Below are 24,596 nucleotides of genomic sequence, written 5' to 3' on the forward strand. Positions count from 1 at the left end.
TTCCTGATATCAATGTTGTGCTGCCATCTAAAGCAAAAATGTGGAAATACATCCTTGCATTTCATCTTCACTTAAAATACCATACTCACGATTATCAGTTAAGTGTAAATCGAAAATGTCTCAATTTCCAAAATAATACATATGTCTAATAGACTACAGCATAGTCTTAAAAACAGGTACACCAAAAACAATGTATAGACAAATCAGTTCAAAGTATTTACATTTAATCAGGATAGAACTGCAAGAGGAGGTACTACAGTACAATAGTGTCAACCTGGTGCATCACATTTTAGGCACTTTGTTTACAAAAATAAACTTGTTTCTCAGACCACAATGAATGTCAACAACCTTACATGAAATATTACAGTTGTAAATTTGGTTTATCTGGGTGCCAAGTGCAGATCTGAATCCAAAGGAATCAGACAAAGGTTAATAGGTTTAACCTGGGACTTCTGATATTTGCAAGGTATGCAAGCTAACAGTACAGTACATCAACGGTCAGTTACAGTGATTGTCAGAAGACTTAGGAAAGAGAGAAAGACACATGTAACGGAAGTGAAAGAAAATTGCATTATGAATTGTGTGAACCATATCATATCCCAGGAATTATATTAAGCATTAAGTATAAATTAAAAAAACAAAAAAAAAAAACACACTTATATTGACAGTGACTCATGATCAAATTGTACATGGTGGTTGTTCTTCTCTCAGCCAACACAACAATTTTACTGTATGACCACTTTGTGTTATGTAAAAACCACCACATCTACTTGAGCGATCTGTGGAATCAAATCAGTGGTGAACGTTCTAAAATGTCACATTCATGTTAGGTCTACAGCACAAACACCTCAAGCTTCCAAAATCCATACAATTCTGAGCAACCAAATGCAAGCTATACCTAAAGGTACAGAGAATGATTTCTGTTTGTTAATGTCAAATGTAACTGGATAATTATGACCAAAGGACTTCTGAACTTTCACAAGCAATCAAATATTTCTGAAATGTTCAAAACAGGACATTCAAATAAAACAAATTTGATAAACTAATCCACAGGAGTCATAGATCTTATTTAATAACTTAGAGAATTATTTTCCTTTCTTAATGACAAGTTACTTGTGTCAATTAACCTGCTCTGGATGTGTTGTATGAAAGTAAAAATATGGAGGCCTGTTTTTTAGAAAAAACAGACATTAGGATTTTTTTCAACAAAGAAAGCACCTTACATGTTGGCATTTATATATATATGAAAAGAGCTGGTATATCCTGAGAAAGCCCACACATACAGAAATACAGTTGAAAATCTCACAGAAATTAATGAAGCACCACATAAATGACCATTGTGGCATAAAATGATCAGTAACACATTATGGATGTATAGGGAAGTCAGGTTTTCTTTGTGTTTAAACAAAGCCTGCCTATCTTTTACCGTATGAAAAAAGACCACTCATATCCAACATCTATTTAGCTGAGGTTATAACATACAGCTTCGCACATTAACATCCAACCCAGCTTGAATGGTTTCGAGGTACACTCAGGCACTGAGACATGAAAAAAATCTAATGGTTAGTGTTTGGTGGGCCCTATGAGGTTTGTTGGACAATGTGCATCTGAGAACATTCTCTTGAACTCACGCCACTGCTAGCTCCTCTTGCAACAACAAGAAAACAGGGAAAAGAGCAATAGCTTTCAATAAATTTCCAAAAGAAGTGAAAGTAGATGTGACTTTAAAAGCAAACAAACAAGTTGAAAACAATGCAAAAAATTGTGTATTGCTACTTTTATATGACACTGGGCCCATGTGAAGGTTCTGCTCAGAGTAGATGCATGGCACCAAAAAATATTTTAAAATGACCTTCAGGAAATACATCCAAATACAGTGTAATTTTTTTTTTCCGGGCATAACTGTTTACAACTAACTGTTTCCACAGGAAAGCGTTTCATTTCTTAGTAATTTCCTCCCCATAATGCAAGACAAATAAACCATACAATTATACTCTCAAGGTTTGTTTAAAATATAGGCTAAAAGATGGGACATACATCAAATTATACACCACGATTTAAAAGTCTCTTTATGTCTCATTGTGTGGGCAAATATCTATTTAAACCATAACTACAAACTGCAATTATGTGTTCTCAATGCAGTTAAAGGAAAAATACACAAACTGGATCATTCAGAGATTATGAAAATCACCTGAGTAATTTGTGAATAGTCTGCATTAAAGTGACAGACAGCACCCTCTTTTTCTGCCAGTGATCTCTAAGTTTGCGCACTTTTAACAAACAGTGTGTCCAGTTTTCACAGTTCACATCTGTACAAACACAAATGTTTAAAATTTAAATATACAAGGGATTATATACAAATAAATGCGTTTTAGGTACAACACTCTTTTTTCTATGCCATTATATATCAAATAAAAGCTTCTGGATGGAGAACTATAGATTAAAAACAATAGATTATCAGTCGTTCAAAAAAAAAAAAAACAAGTTATTTCCTTGTCTCTGTTCAGTTTTTTTTTTTTTTTTTTAAAGGACGGCATTTGTCCCAATCAATGGGCTCTATAATGGTTTTAAAAAAGTTTATTCCAATCTCTGGTTGCCTCCATCAGATGACGTTGACCATGACCTATCCAGTCCTCTTGGTTGTTAAACATTCTACCACAGAACCAACAGGAAAAACTGGACGGCTGCTCTGCAGAGCCGCTGGGTGAGGACTTCCGCACCACCTCATATTTGTTTCTGCTCATCTTTTTTAACTTCAGTTTCAGGATGAACCTCTCCCTGACCGTGCTACCAAACATCCTAGCCCTCGCTGTGCCATGCGGCATGGCAGACTTGGATGTGTTAGGACTCGGCCTCAGGACGCCAGAGAGGCTCAGCTCAGAGAGGGCTTGGACAGTTCTTTGGGAGAGCGCCACCTTGAGGATATCGCCTTTAAACCTGTTCACAGACTTCATGATGCTCACCACCTCAGGGATGTCTGCATCCGGGTGGTTGAGCACCACCACAGGCTGGTTCTGACGGGGAACCTTAATCTGCTGAAATGCACTGAACGGTGAGAGTTTGAGTGTCCTTTCAACATCCTTAGGCACTGGGGCCCACTCTGTCGGCTCCTCCCTCTCTGATCTGTTGGAGAGCCTCCTTGCTTTGGATGAGGTCTCAAACATGTCATCAAACAAGGCCTTCCTTTGCCTCTTCCTTTGGCTCATTCGGGTTTGATTAAGAAGGTGGCGGGACTTTTTATGCGTGATCATACCATCCTCTTGAACTTGAGGCAAAGTCTTAGACAACTGTGATGCCATGGATTGTTGGTGGTTGGAGCCATGTTGTAGGTTTGAGGCTTTCAGTCCAGCTGACATATTAACTATTGACTTGTTCGACGACATCAGAAAATATGGGGACTGAAGACCTCCTCCCGTTGCCAGATAAATGGGCTTTTTGCCCAAAGTGCCAGATACACCAGAGAGAAACCTGGTGCCATTGGGGCTCCTGACAATTTTAAGAAACATCCTGCTCCTGCCACTTTCATTAGACTGCGTGTTTGAACCGGCAGTTTTCCCTTCTGCATTATTAAGCAGTATTCCTGATTTGGCAGGAGAGATGTACCTGACTAGGTATGCTTGTCGCCCTGTTTGAATGGGACTGGTCTTGTCTGATGGGTTCACAGGCATAGCCAGGACTTGACGGGAAGATTGCTGGGTTTGAGAACTTGAACCTGATGGGTCAAGATTAGAACACCCAGCGACTGGGCTAACGGGAAGTGGCCTTTGGAGTAAATAGCATGTTGGTGGCCTATTTGTTGTCTGTTCCCCAGAAGGAGACTTAACAGTGCCTGACAGGAAGATAGGACTTTTTAAAGATGCAGAGTTAACAAGGTAATGTCCTCCACTGCTGTTGGTTCCCAGCTGAAGAGATGACAAATGTGTAGGTCCTTTGTCCCCACCACTGGAGGGCTGACCTCCAGCACCAATTCTGCCACCACTTAGAGTTAATGCAAGCCCAGTGGTTTTAGTTGATCTCTCAATTCCAGGTTGGACATAAGATACATTAATTTTGGATGCAGATGACTTAGTTATGAGTTTGAAACCAGGTGCACTTTTGAGCTGCACTGGCACAGCATACTGGTTGTCTGGAGTATGAAGAAACATTTGCTGTTTACCCTCTGGTGTCTGAAGGATTTTTAGTGTGGTTTTTGTGGGCCTCACAGAATCATAGGCTACAGAAGAGGATCCCATTCTCTCTTTTTCAAGCTGGTGGTTTATTATAGCATCTGAGTGCTTTTCAAGTATTCTTCCCAAGACTGCTACATCATTTTTGATACCAGGTCCCTTTTGACCAACAGATATGGCATCTTCCTCAACTTTACTTGACACAGATGGGGTACTTTGCATGTTGGGTTGTTTTTCCAAAGTGTGAGATGGTTCATCAACCAAAGCAATGCATTCATCCACCTCTATGTCACTGTCAGACACTCGCTCAAGTGTAGCTGTACCCTCATTTGCACTCTGAGATTTACTCCCATCAACTTCCTCCTCTTCACAACGGCTTGTTTGAGGAGGGGAAGCATCTAGCCTCAAGCTCCACTCAGCAGAAAGCCTGGGATCACTGCAGTCCTCTTCATCAACTTCCTCACCTTCATGAGGCTGTCCACCATTCTGCTCATCTGACAAAAGGGACTTAGCCAGACTGCCAGACGTCTCCTTGGAGTAGTTGTGGAAACTGTAGACTTCCTGATTAGGCGAATTCATTGTAGAATTCAACATCTTACTGTCAGCATCTAATACAACTGTGTCCGTTTCTGGAACTGTATGAGGACCAGATTCATTCTTTAAAGATAATTTTGAGGATTTGCTACCACTGGGCGATTCACATGTGGATTTGTCATCATCTCTGGTACAGCTAGAAAGATGTTCTTGGGAGTTCTGTTCCTCACTGAAACTTTGAACTGCAGCTGTTTGGCTGCTTTCAGGGGACTGGCTCTTGGAGTGTGTAGCAAGAGAGAGAGGGGTCTCTGAATCGCCACTATCTGGCAGTCTTTCAGAGACAGGGGGACTGTTCTTAATATTCTGACATGTGTCTGCATCAGTGGAATATCTGTGGATAGACACAGGATCGGATATTTCACTAAAACTCTTGTTTGAGCTGCTAGTGAATGACAGTTGCGGAGGAGTAGGCAATTCAACTACTCTATCAGGGGGCAGAATTGAGTCAGAGGGAGGTTTTTTGCATATTAGTGATAATGGTACAGTATCAAGAACAGGGCTTGCATTAACTGCCTCATTGAGCACAACTTCATCCTTTGCAGAAGCGGAAAGATCATGTGGCTCTTCTGATCCACTTAACGGTTTTATCTCAGCTACACTTAAATCTGTGGGTGTGAGTTCCTCCAAAGTACACTGCAAGGTCATGGCCTTTTCAGTAGCGAGATCTGCCATTTTGGCCTCCTTCACACTGGAATTTGCATTTATGGTCTCCTCCACAGCATGGACAGCTTGAGACATTGCCGACTCTGTGGCTGATTGTGAAGTTCTGGCTTCCTCAGCTAAATCTGTAGTTGAGGCAACAGCAATCATATTACACTGCTTGATATTATCTGTACTGTATTCTGAAAGCATGACTTTCTCCATAAAGTGCTCAGAAGAATGGATCTTGCATGGTGAACCTGAATTTGTGTCTCTTTCCTCAGTTGAAACTAAAGGTGTGTTCTTATCACAACTTGAATGTGAAGGTGTGCCTTTATTCTTAATTGGATCAGAAGTTCTATCTTTATTCTCAACTGAACTTAAAGGTATAATCTCAATGGAATCCTCAGTTGCATCATTGTCCTCATCTGATTCTGAAACCATGACCTTGTCCTCAACTAGTTTTGAAGGAGCATCCCTATCTTCTGCTGAATCTGGAGGTGGGGCACTATCCTCAATTAAACTTGAAGATCTGCTCTTATCTGCAATGATCTCTGAATCTCTGGACTCAATTGGATCAAATCTGTCAGTCTCTTCAGTGGACTCTGATACTATGGACTTATCAAATGAATCTGAAGATGTGGCTTTGTGAACAGATCCTAGAGGTGCAGCTGTAACCTCAACTGAATCTAAGTGAGTTTCCCTAGCCTCTATTGAATCTGGAGGAGTGGCTTTGTCCTCAATTGAATTTGCCATCGTGTCCTTGTTATCAGTTGAATCTGAGATTGTGGCCTTATCCTTGGCTGAATCTGAAGGTCCTCCTACATGCTCAGTTAAATTTGAGGGCGTAATCTCACTATTTGGGGGTGTGGGCTCATTAACAGTAGAATGTGAATATGCAATACTGTTTACAGTTGCATCAACAGATGTGCCCTTACTGTGAACGGCATCTAACTGAGTTGACTCCATCCTTGAATCAGTGTCCATAACTGACTCTTTGGGACAATCTACAGGCGAGATATCATTTTCTATTGAATGTGAAGGCTTTGTCTGAGACGATGGACTAGATGTTGTTGTTGCATTAGCAAAGGAATGTGAAGTTGCACCAATGTTCCCCAGTGATTCTGAAGGTGTGTTGCTTCCAGTCAGTGAATCTGAAAATGTAGCTTTGCTCAAAGTGGAATGTGCAGTTGGAGCTTTGTTCTCAATGGAATCTAAAGGTCCGTCCAAGTGTGAGGACTCTACAGTGGACTTCTCAGTGGAGAGGTCGGTAAAAGTTGAACTGTTCTCAGAATGAATCTCTCCATTTGACGGATGCACAGTAGTTTTTGACTCTTTGGTCATGGAAGAAGCTGTGCTTTCACACTGAGAAAAGGGCATATCTTCCAAACAGTTTTTATGTTGTAAAGTACAATTCTGTCTGTTACATGTCCTAGATTGCTCTGCATCTCCAACATTCTCCACTTCCATAGGCAACTCATCATCAATATCATTATCCACATCAATACTCTTCATTGGCTTGGCAAGGTCCTTTGTTGATCCCATCATGTTAAATTCCATAGAATCTGGCCTGTGAAGAGAACCAAGTGGTGAAGACATGGCAGAGCAGGGGGAATTGTATGATTTCTCTCCATCATCGGAAGAATCTGGATATTTAGGTCCATTAGTTGTGTCATGATCATCAGTAGATTGAGAGTCCAATTCTGTTTCTCCCTCACAGTGCGAGGATGGTTCTTGCTTTGTTGGTATGACTTTGAGAACTAAATGTTTTTTGCCATCTACCATTTTGAACCCCATGACTTTTGTGGTACAATTTGGGGGGATAGAGATTTTATTTTTGACCATGAGAACGGTTAATCCATTGCTATTGTTAGGATTGAGGAGCCCCGAACCCTGACTACTGTCCGTCTCAGGTGGTTTGGGCTGGGGTGTGGCTGGTGAGGAGGGGTATGAGCATTGAGGTTCTGTCTTGACAGCACTTTTCATCCACATATTGTTTTCCTTTTTGACTCTAACAGCCCTTTCAAGAAACTGCTGGGTTTCTTCCAAAGTTTTCTCAGGATTATAAAGTCTACCATTTTGATCCAAAAGACCTACACCAGGAAGTGTATGGAGTTTTGACATCCACTGTGGCTCTCTGGATCCTCCTGCTACAGGGCCTTTCTTTAGCAGAAGCTTGAGCCCTGGCGGGGAGGTCACACATTGTTTCTCCTCCATCATTTTCCACTTGTTTTTCCGGTCATTCTCTTCACAATGGGCTGTAGCCATGTGCTTCGTAAGATAGTCTTTTCGTGCAGCTCCATAACCACAAAAGTGACACGTAAAGGGGAAGGTTGCAGAGTGGACTAAAAGATGCCTCTGGAATTCCCTGCGTGAAGAACTAACATACTGACATTTAACACATTTGTGCCTTCCCTCATTGTGATGGTGAATGTGTTGCACAAACGTGCCTGCATCTCTTGTAGAGAATTCACATTTCTCGCAGCGAAAGTGGCCGTTTTGGCTGTGACACATTATATAGTGTCTAGTAAGCAAGAGCAAGGAGTACTGCACACCGTCATTACAGATCTCACATGTGACCTGAGGGTTCCGGTGGCCAATGCGATGGCGCTGAAGGGAGGAGAACTCATTGGTGACAAAACTGCATAAGTCACATGGATAAGTGGGGAGGGTGCCCTTGTGAGATCCCTGAAAATGCTTAAGTAAGTCATTGGGGCTGTAGGTTGTGTCACCCTTGCATTCAGAACAGCAGAAGCTGAGTATTTTCCCGGAGAAAACAGCCCCCTGCTGCATCTTACAAGGTGATTTCTTGGAGGCTTTCCTGGCTGTTTGCGAGTCATCAGTACCTGCCTCTTCAGAGGATGCTTCATCTTGTCCATCCTGGTTAATACACTGCCCGTCTGGAAGCTGTTCTGAGAGCTCTTTTGTGGGAAGGTCTTTGCAGTCTTTTAAAGGTTCTACATCTTCTTCTGTGTCTTTGCTGCCCTCATCTTTCTCTGGAGGATCATCGGGCATCGCCACATCAGTTTCCATGTTTCCACTCACAGTTTTCTATATAAAAAAGCAAACAAATAAACAAAAAATTAAACAATGAAATTAATGATTAAACCATCTCATACCCAAGGGAATACTTTCAGAATAACTACAATAAAACCTCTACGGGCTAGCTTGGGACATTTTTTTTTTCAAATTATAGGGATACCACAGGCACATTCTAGAACCGAACAGTATGCTCTGTATAGTTCATGAACTGCGGGAATATGGTACATTTTCTGGAATTTCCAAAACTTGCTTATTGCATTACAGACAGTACACATGTTGTACATTCACAGAACACCTCTAGAGCCTATCAGCATGTCCCTGCAGCCTAGCCTAGGAGTCTGATAAGAGAGTACAAATACAGTTGCCAGTTCCAACATGACTGACAATGGAAAGGTAGCAACATGCTACTACTCGTGGAAGCTTCTGACAAGATATGCTGCCACCACCTGGCTGCATTCATTGCTAGCGCAGCAGGAGGAGTTCACTGATGTTGCTTTCTAACAACAAATTGCGACAAAATAAATCAAAGTAACTATTCACGCCCAAATGTCTCACAAAGTTGGCGAAAGTGACACCAAACACGTTGGACCTAAGCTACCTTAAGTTTAATGGGCTCTTACTTAGCCCATTCTACTTTCCTTTAACTTTCATGGATATTGGGCCAGTATAGCTTTGCATCCTGCTGATAGATAAACTAACAAAGCTGCACCAAAAATATAGCATAAAATCTACAAGCAGCTGAAGTGTTCCTAGCCAACATTTTATGGACATTTAGTTAAATGGCTATTTACTGGTTCTGGCTCAGAATTTCGTCACAATAAAAAAAAAGAATGCGTTAAAATGTCCCCTCATGCCCACATTTAGGTATGAAATACCAGTGAGAGAAATTTACAGGGATGCAAACAGAGGTATGGTCAAAAAGGAGTGAGATTATCGAAGCCCACGCCCACACAGGAAATATCATATAATTACATTTTGCCACCACCTCTGCAGGGGCGGAGTCAGAGGGGTGGCTCCGGGTGGCACAGGCCACCCTTGAGATTCGATTGGCCACCCCCAAATCTTAGTCTACAATTGGCCATTAACACGGTCTAAGGCAGGACCTTTCTTGATGCACTTGCAGCAGTTTGAAGTATCAGACGTCAGAAATGTAAGTGGCAAACACGCTTGCCTTTATTGGCCTACAGGCTACTGCTTGTGCTAACACGCAAAGATATCTATTTACCTATTGCATCTGCCAGTGCCTATTTATCTAAATCACACACTTAAGTCGCCGACATTTGATAGGTCATTAAGTGTTAACTGTAGGCTAAAGGCCTATACTTTTGTAAAAGTGTTTAATGGTAATAATGTCCTAATGTAATGTTAAGAAAACTTTTCATTTATGGTTCATCAAGCTTAGGCCTACTCACTACACTCGTCGCATCTAGGCTACAGGTAGCGATATTCTGATGACATGTATGACCATTCAACCAGTCAAGCATTTGTTAAAATATTGAAATTATTGGAAGTTTACATAGCTTAGGCTAAACTGTATGCTTATTTCATCCCCAATACCTGTTTTATTCGTCCCGATCAGGAGGGATAAATGAAACATTGTGCACATTCCACTTTTGCTTATAATAATTAAATAATTCCTGAACGCAGGGCTGGACTGGCCATCTGGCATACTTTTTCCTTTTTTTTTTAGTTCATTTAGTTCATTTTTCATAGTAGTGCGCGACAACAAAATCATATGCCTGCGTTCTGTTCCCAGAGCTTTCTCTGTCTATGATCTGCAGCGTTTCTCAAATTATGAGCCTCCTCGACAAGTAGATTGCTGGTCTACGGAGCCATGAATTTAAATTACGCCCCACTTCTGTCTGTTAATTTGCGGCACAATTGAATGATATTATAGAACCGCAGACCGAAAGGTTTCCCCGATCAGGAAATACTCCTTAATTTGCAACTTTTTGTAGGCCTAACAGAAGTAGCCTAAATATCGTGCCTATGGCGATGTCCGCTTAAAAGAAAAAAAAAAACAAACATTTATTTCACTTGTCTCTCTGGATTGAACGCAGAATGTGGGCTGTTGCGCAAATAGATGAATGAGGGAGGGAGATTCCGTTAACAAAAACCTAAAGTTTTGCTAACATTTTCTCCATTATTATCGTAAAATATGTCTCCATGCAGGGCAGGGCTGGTTCTAACCTAGGCTAGGCTACTATATTTGGGTGGGCTGGTAGAAATTTTGGGTGGGCAACATAGCAAAGCTGTCAAATTGGATCAAAACTAACATAAACACAAAACAATAAGTACTACCTAGCTTGAGTTACTGCAGCCAACAGCCAGGGATAGGCATGTCTGATGTATTTAAAATACAAATTTGTATTTTATTTAGTTGGAAAAAAATGGCATCGTATTTTGTATCAAAATACTTTATAGGTTTGTAGTTTAAAAATACTGCCAAATACTTTTGGTAAAACCAATAACCTACTTTTGGTGATGTGATTATAAAAGTGAAATGTGGTTATGTGGTTGCCCTGCAACGTTAACTATGTTTGCTCAAATACACAATACACTCCTTCATACCAACTTCAAGTTTCTTGAGAACTTTACTGATCATTAATCATCCAATCGGAAGACATGGAACCGGTTATGTGGTTGCCCTGCAACAAGTTACCCCACGTGAAAATGTAATTAATAATTTGCCCACACTTGTTGTGATCATAATATTGAGATTTAGGAAGATGAAATTGCTCACATACACAATACACTCCTTCATACCACCCTCAAGTTTCTTGAGAACTTTAAAGAAAATAAACAAATAGACAAAAAAGCAGGTCAAATTATTTTAACAGCTACAAAAATAGATGCACATAGATATAAGTTATTGTGGGGGGAAAATGTATTGGATGAGTATATTTGTATCTTCATTTAATAGAATAGAATAAAATGGATTATGTTTTAATGTCCCCATGATGGAATTTGTTTTAGCACAGCATAGCCCAGGGACAGACAACTTAGATAATTAACTTTAATATGTTTGTATTATTTTATTCAAATACAAAGACATTTTATGTGAGAGTAAGGTATTTGTGTTTTTTTTTTCTTTCAATTTATGAGTATGGTGTTTGTGTCTGGTTTCCCTAATGTATTTGTGCTAATTTCACATCTTGAGCCTGTTTCTGTTTATCTGGTTGTTTTGCCTCATGCCACCCTTGAATTAAATCAGTGCCTCACCAGTGCCACCCTTGTTAAAAATGTCTAGAATCGCCACTGCACCTCTACCATCCAGGGCTCACCCTATTCACACAAAAATGTTAAATATGAAAATGCACAGTCCCAGTTCCTTCCCTTATTCTGTCTGTTGGGGCCTGACTTTGGCTGGTAGCTGGCTTGTCTTGACAGAGGAGCTGGGCCACACTGGGTAGATATGATGGTAGCCACTCTCTCTGTGTGTATAGCACTCTGGCAGTGATTCAACAGAGCATGCACTCCCTTGTTAGCATAATTAATCTCTTTCATGCAGAAAGTACATTTGGCATGTCCCTTTTTTTCAATTTTTTTGAAAAAGTCTGACATTTTGAATTTGTGTTTGGCTGTCTTGACCTCAATCTCCGTTTCAACCTGTAACCAAGACCAGTTCCAATTTGTTTTACAACCCTCATCCACTTTCTTAACTGTTAGTGCCTCACTCTCATCAAATTCTCTCATTCTGTAAATGAAAAGTTGCATATATTAGCCATAGTATTACCCTAGACCTGACAGTATCATAACAGAGTGCAAAATAGTTCACTTCACTTTGCCCCCTTTCTCAATGCGCCCCAAAATAACGTTATTCTGCACGAAAATGTACAGTTAAAATGTATCAACAGTAGTGCGGTCTGTCTGTTAGGATAAGCCCACACATCAGTTTCTCGCCCTTATGTGGTAGGTGTCATTGAAAATAAGTCAGTTCGTCACTTGTCACTTCGGGTTGCATTTACGAAAAAGCCTAGACCAGCGGCTCATTAGGCTACTAGACATCAACAAGCTGCTAGCCTAAACAAGTACGTTACCATTAGGCTACACGTTGGAAAGGGGGTAGAGTTGGATATAACGTTAGGCTGCTACTAAAATATTACAGGACAAAATACTGCTAGTCTGTCCGGAACTGAACTAAACTGACTGACGCAACAAACAAGGTTAAAAATATTCCCACGGGTGTTGTTCGGCCGTAGCCACGAGGCCAGAGGCCGAGTGGCGCAGGCAACAACAGCCGTGGGAATATCCATGACCAATCCCACGATCACGAGTGCTATATTGATTTTTACGTGCACAGCTTTTTGATTTATAGTGTTGTCTTACACTTCCTATGTTTCATGGACTGTAACGGTAGGCTATGTGTTTATGTAGTCATTTTAATACAGAATTAACTTTGATGAAATTATAATCAGACACTTCAACCCCCCCCCCCCCAAAAGAAAAACTCGTCGGATCTGCACGATTCACACAAGTCCCCCAGACAGCCGTGAAAAAGGCGGCATCCGCCAAAAGGCGCGCTGTTTGCATCCGTGAATTTAGCATAAATTGACACAGACACCCTATCTAGCTCTCTCCACTTCAGAGCATTCAGAAGCTCCCCCACTCTAAACAACTACACATACACTGTATCAGGATATTTTACTACAGTAAAAAATACCCTCACTTTTCCTACATCTGTATCAATGCCTTGTGTGAGGCAGAGAGGAACAATGACCCCAGATCGCTACAAAACCATATCCTACAGCAGTACAAATTTTCTATTGCATGATCAAAATCTTGTATTAGTAGTGTCTTGTGCTTCCATTAACAGCCAAATGGAGAGAAAAGCAAGGTTTCAAGATATACCTATCTACTAACAACCAACAATGGCATACAGACCTACTGTTATGACCTTCTGCAAGTTCTACTCAGTAACCTTATTTTTAAGCCAAAAAGCCTGGCTACTTTTTTTCTAAAAGACATCACTGTTAACCAATAGATAGCAGACATTTTGTTTACACAGACCTGTGTTAGAGCTATAACCCCAAATCGTAAACCCATATTTAGCACCAAAACAGACACAGACGACATCAAATGTTGAAAATGAACATTTTGACTATTTCATGGAAAATATATGATCACTTTGAATTTCATGCCAGCAACATGTTTTAAAAAAAGTTGGGACAGGGAATGTTTACCACTGTGCTGCTTCACCTCTTCATTTAACAAAATTCTGTAAATGTTTAGGAACTGAGAAGACCAGTTGCTAGTTTTGAGAATTAAATGTTGTCCCATTCCTGCCCGATATAGGATTTCAGTATGACAGTATGATGTATTCTTAATCATGTTTTTCATTCCATGATGCACCTAATGCCCTTTTAGCACCTGGACTCTTCCTCTATGGAGAAATGCTTGTTAAATATGTGCAGAATTCATTTAGTCTTTCCTGGGAAAAAACATTGCCTGGATGGCAGTATATGTTGCTCAAAACCTGTATACGGATATCCATGCTTATTCAGAATTAATTGTACTTTGCCAGATGCCCATGCTCTAGGCACTAATGCACCTCCACACCGTCATAGATGTTGGGTTTCGAACTGAGCACTAAAACAAGTTGGATAGGTTGGATACTTGGATAGGCCCTCTCCTCTTTAGCCCAGATGAGTCTACAGTATGATTTCCAAAAATAATTGCAAATTTTAATTGGTCTAACCACAGGACCTTTTTCCATGTTACCTCAATCCATTTTAAACAAGCTCAGGCCCCAATAAGACGGTGGTATTTCTGCGTCATGTCTAAATACAATTTTGTCTGTTGCATGGTAAAGTTTACACTAGCATTTCTGAATTGAGTATCAAACTGTGCTCATAGACAATGGTTATCAGAGGTTTTCCTGAGCCCATACAATAATTTTCTTTACAGAAACAGGTCTGGTTTTAATGCAGTCCCTTATGAGGTCCAAAAGACCACGGCCGTCCAATATTGTTTTTCAGCTCTATCCCTAGTTTGCAAAGATTATGATATTATGTAGAGTATATGATTAACTCCCCAAATACTTCACAATTTCATGACATTGTTTTATCATTTGTCCACACAGGTTTACACAAAGTGATAAATACCCCTACATCTTTATTTCTAAGAGATTCTCCCTCTCTGGGAAGCTCTTTTTCATACCCAATCATAAATATTCCTCCCATTGTTTTCTTTATCATTACACAACTTTCCAGCATTTTGTTACCCCCGTCCCAACTTTTTTTGAAACTTGTTGCTGGTATCAAATTCAAAATGAACATACAGTACAGGCCAAAAGTTTGGATACACCTTCTCATTCAATGCGTTTCCTTTATTTTCATGACTATTTACATTGTAAATTCATCAAAACTATTAATGAACACATGTGGAATTATGTACTTAACAAAAAAGTGTGAAATAATTGAAAACATGTCTTATATTCCAGTTTCTTCAAAGTTGCTATTTTTTTTATTTTATTTAATACCATATTCAACAAGCCATAACTTGACAAATATTCATCTGTGGTCCAAATAACTTTGCATTCATTCATAGTTTTGATGCCTTCAGTGAGAATCTACAATGTAAATAGTTATTAAAATAAAGAAAACACATTGAAATGAGAAGCTGTGTCCAAACCTTTGGCCTGTACTGTATATTTTCCATGAAATAGTCCAATGTGTAATTTTCAACATTTCATATGTTGTCTGTGAGTTTATGAGATTGGCAGATTATTACTGTACATTCTGTTTTTATTCGCATTTTACACAACATCCACACTTTTTCTGATTTGGGTTTGTAAATCTGTTTGTCCAAAACCTTACCTATAAAATTGACCTTGTGTATGACATGTGCCTTTAAAGAAGAGTGTCTTCTGGAATCTCACTCTATCTTGCAGCTATGACAAAGACAAAAAACACAAGAAGTTACATTACATTACATTACATTTAGCAGACACTTCTTGACCAAAGTGACTTACATATGTCAGCTATATTACAAGGGATCACATTGTCCCCGGAGCAACTTGGGGTTAAGTGCCTTGCTCAAGGGCACAACGGTGGAAGCTGGGAATTGAACCGACTACTTTCAGGCTACTGCACGCTAGCCCAGCTCCTTAACCACTACACTACCACCACCCCAAGTTAGCTATGCATACATCCGTAAATCCATGTGCTTTTGAACAAACCAAGGACTTGCAAAGGTATTGGCAAAAACACCATATTTGATTTGATTACAATGCACAAACAAATTAATTAATTCAACCCATTTCAATTTATCCCAATTCAATACTGATACATGTGAAACTTAGTTCAGTTGGGCATGAAAAGACCATACATCAAAAACCTTACTCATATGTATTACACCTTACTCATATGTATTATTCAAACAAAACATTCAATACTTAACAATGAACAAAGATAATGATAAGATAAGATAACTTAAACATGTGTTATTTAGAACGTGAAGAAATTTGGAGGGAACATTCTTCTCCACACAGATGAGAGTCAGGTATGCCATTAAGGAAGTTAAAACTTATGGTTACAGGAAATACTTTAGCATGATGGGTAGGGTACTGTGTCTGTGTGCGTGTGTCTGTGTGCGTGTGCGCGCGTGTGTGTGTGCGCGTGTGTGTGCGAGAGAGAGGGAGAGAGAGAGAGAGAGCGAGAGAGAGAGAGAAAGAACTTTTTTGGTTAAAATTAAAGCATCATTGGCCGCTCTGGAGAAGGAGCTGGCCATCCGCACGCAGTCCCTGGAGCTCAACAAGAGAAAGGTCTGTACTCTGTAGGGCTTCAACTTTACAAGTACTCAGGCACTGTGTGCTGACATTCAGGCATGGCTCAAGTTGTTGATTTGAAAAAACATCAAAAACCAAATATTTTTGCCTATTCATTCCAGATAACTTCAGGCACAGAACATTTTCCTTGTCTTAAAGCAACACCAAAGAACTCTTCCTCTGTCGCACGCACGCTATTTGTTTATCCAGCACCAGCTTTGCAAATAACGATGTCCACAGACAAGGTAGAATATGTTGCATGATTTTATGAAAGTACGGTGTATTGCGACATCAGATACAAGTCAAATTTGTAGTTTCTTATGTCTCATTCCATCAAACTACAGATTTCCAACCCGATCTGGCAAACTTACATATCCGATAGAGGGCCGCGAAGCGAATGCAGAAATGCCGTTCACCCTGTTACGAGTTGATGAATCTCTGAAACGATTTTGGAAACATTATTTTAAAGGTACAAAAAAACTCTTTGGTGTTGCTTTAAGAAAAAAAATAATGTGATGAAAACCTAATAAGATGTAGACCTAGATCATTAGGCCTAGCTGTTAACAATCATTTTAAGCCATATGTTACATTTTCTGAACTGCTGTACATGGGATGCTATTATCCAGTGGTGGTAAGGTCAATGAATGACACTCCAGATGGCACTGAGAGTTCTGCCAGTACTGAGTCACAGCTGTCTTTTAAAGCCAAAGGATAGCGGGGATACTCCTTTCAGACCATGAGTTTTGTGCTTTTCCTATTTTTGGATCATGTTTGTTGTCTGGCAGATGTATCCAGTGCACAATACACTTGTGTACAGACTTAACAGCACATTGAGGTAGGCCTGTGTATTGGCAAGGACCTTACGATACGATACGCATCATGATACATGGGTCTCGAAACAATATGTCATGATATATTGAGAAACAAATACATATTGCGATATACTGCAATACTTTTACCGTAAATGTAAAGATAAAGCTGGAAACACAATTTGTTGTGTACCACCTGTGCAGTATTATGTAGATCACATTATACTGATGATTCAGCAGACAAATAATGAAAAAAAAAAATCACAATATCACAATAGTCAGCTGTATAGACATTTTTGCACAACTTTAATAAAAAAATATTGATATTTGGCGGCAGTGGCGATAAGATATATACATTGAAGGCACCTTAAGTATCACTTATCACATATTACCTGTGGTGGTCATGAAACCTTTGAGTTTCCAGTTTCCAGAATATGAGTGCTTTAGTTGTATCAAAATGTAGGAAATACAATGTACGTGAGTCTTAATGTTTGGTTTACCGACTTCAAGTAAACTAGTGCACAGAGCCCATTCCATCAGGCATTATGGTTTAGGATGTGTTATGGGGACTACAGATCACATCAGGTGCCTGTACTACGAAGGGAGCTTAACCTACCCAGATGTAACCCAGGGTTACTTTGTTAAACCGGGTTTGACAAAACCTGGTTATCATAGGTGGTGTTAATCGGTACTACAACGCTGATTATGAAGTTGATTTGTTGAGCCGGGGTTAACCTAATTGGAGTTTGTGCGCGTTCACATAAAAGGGGCGGGTTGCAGCGCAAGTCACCACTTTCAATGATGACGCGATCACCTTATTTTACGGATGAGGAATGCACAATTATTATGACAAGTTATAAGGAATTAAAACCCACTCTACGACAAAAATCAAATACATCGGCAGTGAACAAAGCAAGGAAAGGCTGTTGGCAGTGTATTGCAGATCGGGTAGCCTAAATGCCTAAAAAGTTTTATTTCCACATGTTCTTCAAATATGTGTTACGGAGGATTAATAGCTTGCGGAATGTCTGAAATGAGTTGAAATAATTAAATTGCCTATTTTGAGTTCATAGAAATGCCTACAGATGCAACACAATTCAGTAGTGGGCATATAGATTACAGTAATGGGATAATTGAATGTTTAAGTAGCCCCCATTGACTGATTTAGTGTATGCCTAATCCTGTGAACATTTCAGATGCAACACCATTGCCAAACGCACATGGCAGCAGGTGAAAATGAAACAAACACATTATTCAGAATAGTAGGTTTATATAGTTATAGCTTGCCTAATTAATAATTGCATTAATATTTCTTAATTATGAAAACATGTAGGCCTAGTATGCTTATAGCCTTCACTTGGCCTCTGTTTTACAGCTAACAAGAAAAAGGTGTCTTTGAACACTACTGTAAGGCACCAGAGTGTTTTACAGTAGCAGAGGAGTTGGCTGGTGCTGTGGAAATTTGTAGCCTTTATGTGCAGGGTACAGTAATATGACATTCAATTCAACAAGTTTGTTAAAACAGTGATTTTAATTTATTAGGCCTACTGTAGGCTATGCCGATTTATTTTAGGCTATTCTTGTTCAGCATACTGTAGGCTAGGCTAGGCCTATGTCCGATTTATTTTCGGACATACAGTATTCTTGCTCAGATGTTCAGCATCACCAATTAGATGGAAAACATGAATGTCCACGTAAGGGCATTGCTATGACTGGTGACATTAGAGACTTCTGCCTAGATCATCTGACAAAGATAACGAATTCCCTCGGCTGAAAATCTATATCTTCATAGAGAATATCGTCCGGGTATATATATATAGTATATGGCGGTCTCTAAAACCCCTCGCCCTGCAAAGAGAGCCCCTCACGATTTGCACTCCAATGTCATATGGATCATCCAGGTACGCCGACATTGTCTTGAATTGTTAGTGGAGGGGTGGTACTTATAAAGGGTGTGCTTAATGGAAACCTCGGGTTAACCAAGAACATAACCTCCTCGGAGCAGGTTTGAGATGCAGCGTAAATTGCCATGGCAGCATATCTCGGTTAAAACCTATCCACCTTTCGTAGTACGGGTTAATCGGGAAGTTATGCCACACGTGATCAAGTTACTCTCAAAGTTACCCAGATAAGCCAGTAACCCCGCATCGTAGTACAGGCCCCAGATCTGGTGGGATCTGAGTGAGACGTGTACAAACACTGCTAGTCTGCATAGGCCTATATTATACCAGGACATTGATTTTTCCACTTGTCCTGAAACATCGATGAGAAGGTGGTGGAGTGTGTATCGTTAACAGTTGGCTAGATCAACCTCTTGAATTTCTACAAAAGCTCCAGGCTTTAGAGCCACAGCTGTTACATAACAGTGTATTTTGTAAGCAGTATGGCAACATGATGGAAACCATTTCTGATGTCTGTTCAGTTTATATTTCATAAGTCAACAAGTAAATATAGACTATGGGTCATTCCATGTCAAATCAGTTAAGGTTGTTGCTGCACCGACTCAGATTTAGTTCAAACCTTTACATCAACAATGGGTCCCAAAATCCAGACCTGTAAAATATTTCTGTTCAAATCCTATGTCTTCATATTATTTTCAGCCCTTGAAATTACTTCGGTTTTTCAGCCTGAAAATCACATTATCTGGGAAGCAATGTTTGGGCATTAATGTAATAGGCAGCCCAAACTTTGTAGGGTGGAAGAGAAACATGTTCTCAGTATGACTGAAACATTAAAAGGTTTGTACGGCATTCTCATAGATTTTTTACAAGGTCCTAGATTTGGAAAAAATGTGCATTAAGAGTAGTACAAACTTGTTTTTGCACGCATTTGGTATCAATTATTATTATTTTCTTTATATGCTAAGCTTATATTTTATCAACATTGTATTCTGTTTGAGCTCTCCACATATGATGGGCTTCAAGATTTTAAGGATTAAACAAAGGGAGGTGGTGTTTTTCCCCCGGTCATTTTCATAGGATTAAAATGGTATGTGGGGTACTTGAAAATCTATGTGAAAGGAGCTCAGTGTATGGGCATTTAGTGTACAAAGTGTCAATGTTGTACCATAGATAAATTAATTGAGTCAAAACAGGGCCAAGAATGAAAACCCATAGGTTACCAACCAAGTAAGTGTATTCATGTATGAATGAAACACATCACTGGCACTTTATACACAAAATTACTATAAACTGAGCTATTCCTAGGTTGTTTTTCGTCTTCCTACTAGCTACCCCAGACTACCATTTAAGTCTTATGAACATAACCAAAAATGCAATCACACCATGTTTTATACTTAATATCTTCATGTGTATTTGTTGTAGAGACTTCAAATATTGGCTCAACATTAATTAAGTATTGTATTTGCAGATAAAACAATGACTGGTGCCATGTGGATACAAAAAAATGAGTTTACAAGACCCTCGATATCACCAGTTTTGTAGCCTAGAAATCTAGACGCACCCTAGCGGCGACAAATTAATTTGCTCAGCCTGTACGTCTAGTATCAAACCATAGGGATTTCTATTGGCGGACGCCGTGGACTTCATCCAATCACAGCGCTCTATTTTGTTTGAGAGTCTTAAGGCGGGCTTAACAGGATAACGACAGTCCTGTGACGGTGAACAACAAGGAAGGTGGCTATGGCTAACGAAGAGCGGTTGTTTGAATCGATGTTGGCGCCAACTTTGGAGGAGTTGGACTTAGCGCTGGCCTATTGCATGCCTAGGCAGTTTGAAAGACAATTCTCTGCTCGCCCCTTGGATTAAGCGAGGTAAATGGTTCGATTCCAGACTATACATTTCAATGATATAGGATGGCCCGCCAGGCTACCAGTTTTGCACTTTTTCCAATATCTAGGGCCTTATATAACACTAATGGGCATGCAGTACAATCATAGCAAGAACATGTTCGTCTTCCATCCCTACAAAGTTTGGGGAGGCTAGGAATAATACTTTTCAAGATATTAATGCCCAAACATGGCCTCCAAGATAAGGTCATACACACATCATACAAAATGAAAACATTGGAGTTTAACACAAATATTTTACAGGTCCTAGTTTTGGGACCTTAATATTAGGTAGACAAACTCTGAGCAAAATCTGACAGTGAAGTAACCATTTTCCTGGATTTTGTCTGATTTGACACAGAATGCCCCCTAATAGTCAGACTTCAATCTTCCCAGGTTTGTATCAAGTACGTATTGTATCATGTATTAATCCAGAAACACAAATGAAGTGGAAATGCTATTTCAGGCCTTATTTCATAATTTTAAAATGTCCTTGGTTGATGCACATAAAAGAAATCCTACCAAAGCCTACTGAAATATCCCGCACTGGGCCTTACATAGCAACAAATTTCACCAAGTTGAACGTGCATGTTTTTTGCAGTAAAACAAACCAACCAAAAACATTTGGTTAACATGTCAGGCATGTCAGTACTTCACACCCTATACTACAATCCAGCAATCGTTCACAGACACACATGCTGCTTCTGCAAGATTTCAAAGTTCAGTTTGCATTTTCCAGCTTACTCTTTCTCCCCAAAGGTCACACAGCGTTTGTGATAGATCTTAATCAGTCAGAGATGGTAGGCCTTCAAGACTAGACTTTACAGAATAACTCATGGTACAAAAATATAGGCCTACTGATTGGTCTGATTGATAAATAACAAATCTAGACCTGTTGCTTTTGAAATAACTTAAAAAAAACTTTTTTAAAAAAGTACAGGGTCAAAGAACTAGGCTAAGACCTAAGACCAGGTCAGCTTGCAAATTTTCACATTACTTTTTCCTCCATTACAAACAACTATACCAGAATGGACTAGGCCTAATTAAACAGCACACACTTTAGAGCAGAGGTTCTCAACCTTCTTGGGGCTAAGACACACCAAAGGTCAAACCAAAACGCAAAGACACACCTACTTATGATTTAGGCTAGTGATTTCAGGCTTCAGTGATTTTAAAGTATGTCACACACATTGTTATAGGCTATAAGTGAGGTGCTTATTGTTATGCCCATACTTTTTTCTGTACAGTGTCCATGAGCTGAGACAACTAATTAAGAAGCTGTGTCATTTATGCATTAAAAATAACCCAATTGAACCTGTATAAAAATGCAATGAGTTGCTCAAAATTCCACACCACACCACACCACACTGGTTGAGAACCACTGCTTTAGAGGATGCATCAACATAGGTGAGGTCACTTGGGATTAATAGCAACTGGTTATGAAAACTTGCAAGCTTTCTCTTTTGCTTGGACTAGTTTCTTTTGAATGAAATACTAACCTTATTTCAATTCTTTCACAACACTAATATATATCTGCAGCAAATTAGTAATTAAAGAACGTTTACTACATTTAAAGGATAATAAATTGAAGTCAAAGTTTAGCTTACCCTGTGTATGCATCAGTTACATCAATACACATATGGTAGCACATTCTAAAACACCATAGGTTGAATATATCACTGTTTAACTGATGATGATACGATCATGAAAATGCAAGGCTAAATCTACTCTACCACAACAGATTGATGGTGGGCTGCACAAGTGCCAATCATATAGACATAGATGGCATGAACTCATACTTGGCTAAAATAAAAATAAAAAAACATACAAAAAAACACTACAGCCGTGACTTTGTCGACAAGGCCACAGCTTATGGAAGAGGCCTACAGCATGGCCTACTCAGATGCAAGTGTAATTTTCTCAGGAGCGCGGGTAACCCAAATGAGACACTGTCACTGGTGGTGACTTTTGACAAGTTGGAATTTTGCATCCTCTAAAGATGGGACAAAAGCAGCACCTGGAGTTGTACCAGTGATTTTAAGATACATGTCTCAAGAAAATTTATATTTGAATTACCCAAGTTTTGAAAACCGGGCATTAGGCTCAACCGAGAGTTACAGAAGTATTTCAATTGACATGCACTAACTTTAAACGACACGGCGTAGCCTACACAACAATACATAACAACCTGATAGAAGTACTACGATAATCGAAGACGTGAAACATCTGCATTAAAGACCTCTTCTAACTATATCGAACAGTCAACGTTATAGTTTGTCGTGGTACATGAGTTGCCACAGACTAAAACGCCGATAACCCGGCTATATTTAATGAACAAAATAAAGCTAGTAGCCCCCACCCACGCTAGACAATATAATACGATTAAAAACATAATGCTACAGATGCCGATGACTATTTCCTGTTAAACAGTGTAACATAATTGCGTTTCTTCTCCAAACTGTGTTTTTACAATTATTGTTTTAAAACCACACGATTTAGAATATTTTACCTTTCTTTTCGCTTTAGTCTTGCAGGTCAGAGACGGCGGCCATGACAGTTCCATCCGGGTAACAGCTTGTGTGCTGCGTGTTGGTGGTGAAGCAAGCAACTAGCTAAAGCGGATGAATATGGATTACCTGAAAGAGTCATTACCCTTACGCATTTAGACAACTGTCTGAATGTGTTGCGACATTTAACATAAAACAACGTGTTTTAGAGAATGATGCATCTATATCGTCCAACCAGTAACATAAGGCGTCAGCCCGAAATTCCATGGAAGCCCCGTTACTAAAAACAGCCACAATGTATTACCAATGTTTATAACAACAGTATTAGCCCAAAGTCCCATGCGTTCTCAATGCGCAGTTTCAGTAGATATCAGAAGCGCCATTACAGATAGGGATGCGCGCCATTTGTCTCAATGAAAAGGGCTGTAAGCAGATTTGGTGGTTATCTGTTATTTAACATTTGGGAGAAAATGTAAAGCACACACAATGTTATGTAATATGACCATGCAAGCAAGGCTGCTTTAATTAAAACAGGCAAGACAAGGACCCCAATTGTTTACATGAGCTAGACGTATCATTTTCAGCATCAGTTTAGCCTACAAGTAGGCTACTTTTCTAGTGTAGCCTATGACAGTCACTATTATCGGCTAAAAATAATAGGCATAAGGAAAGCTTGACTACAGCAGGCTACAGAAAGCAGGAAGTTGAGCAGCAACCATGTTGCAGTCGTAGACATAGAACACAGAGAAAATAGGCCATCAAGCAAAGCAGTGCAACCTAGTCTGCTGGAGAGTCCTTTAGAATTCAGGGGAGAACATCAACAACGACCAGTTTCAGTATTTTTCTCTTAATTCAACAAGGTAAACAAGGGAAGGGCAGTTTAGTCTTCCAGTAGGGCATGGGCATGGGCTAGGCTGCATTAGCTTAATCTAGGTCATTTTGTGATTGATGAAGCATGGAGCGAAAACGACACTGCAGTTGCAATAGCACCAAGAATTTGGCTGTGGGCTTGCACAAGGCAAAATGACAACAACTTCCTCTCTTTATGCAGAGGGAAAATGCGTAATAATCTGCTGGCTGAGATCCTAGTAATGTCTTTTCTCTCCTTTGGCCTGCCTCGTTTTGCTAGTTCTGACCATAATTTTAAATCTGGAGCCTATGCTGGATTAAAAGATAATGCACAGTGCCTCACATTCCATGTTTTTTTTGTTTGCTTTTAAATATCCAGCACAAGCAAATTCATAAATCAAAAGATAGCAAGGAAATCCTCATGAACTAATCTTT

The 24,596-nt window shown here is 39.7% G+C and overlaps 1 protein-coding gene across 1 annotated transcript; it reads right to left on the minus strand.

Moving 5' to 3' along the window:
• Positions 1 to 205: 205 nt before the first annotated feature.
• si:ch211-214e3.5 (zinc finger protein 518A) lies at positions 206 to 23,572 on the minus strand. Its single transcript, XM_042082934.1, has 3 exons — positions 23,315 to 23,572; positions 15,260 to 15,333; positions 206 to 8,450 (listed from the first exon to the last, which is right to left on the minus strand). The coding sequence occupies exon 3, from the start codon at positions 8,430 to 8,432 to the stop codon at positions 2,568 to 2,570; it is 5,865 nt and encodes a 1,954-aa protein (XP_041938868.1). The 5' UTR covers positions 8,433 to 8,450; positions 15,260 to 15,333; positions 23,315 to 23,572; the 3' UTR covers positions 206 to 2,567.
• Positions 23,573 to 24,596: the final 1,024 nt, after the last annotated feature.

This window comes from Alosa sapidissima, chromosome 24 (assembly GCF_018492685.1).
Source record: "Alosa sapidissima isolate fAloSap1 chromosome 24, fAloSap1.pri, whole genome shotgun sequence".
Classification (NCBI taxonomy): domain Eukaryota; kingdom Metazoa; phylum Chordata; class Actinopteri; order Clupeiformes; family Clupeidae; genus Alosa; species Alosa sapidissima.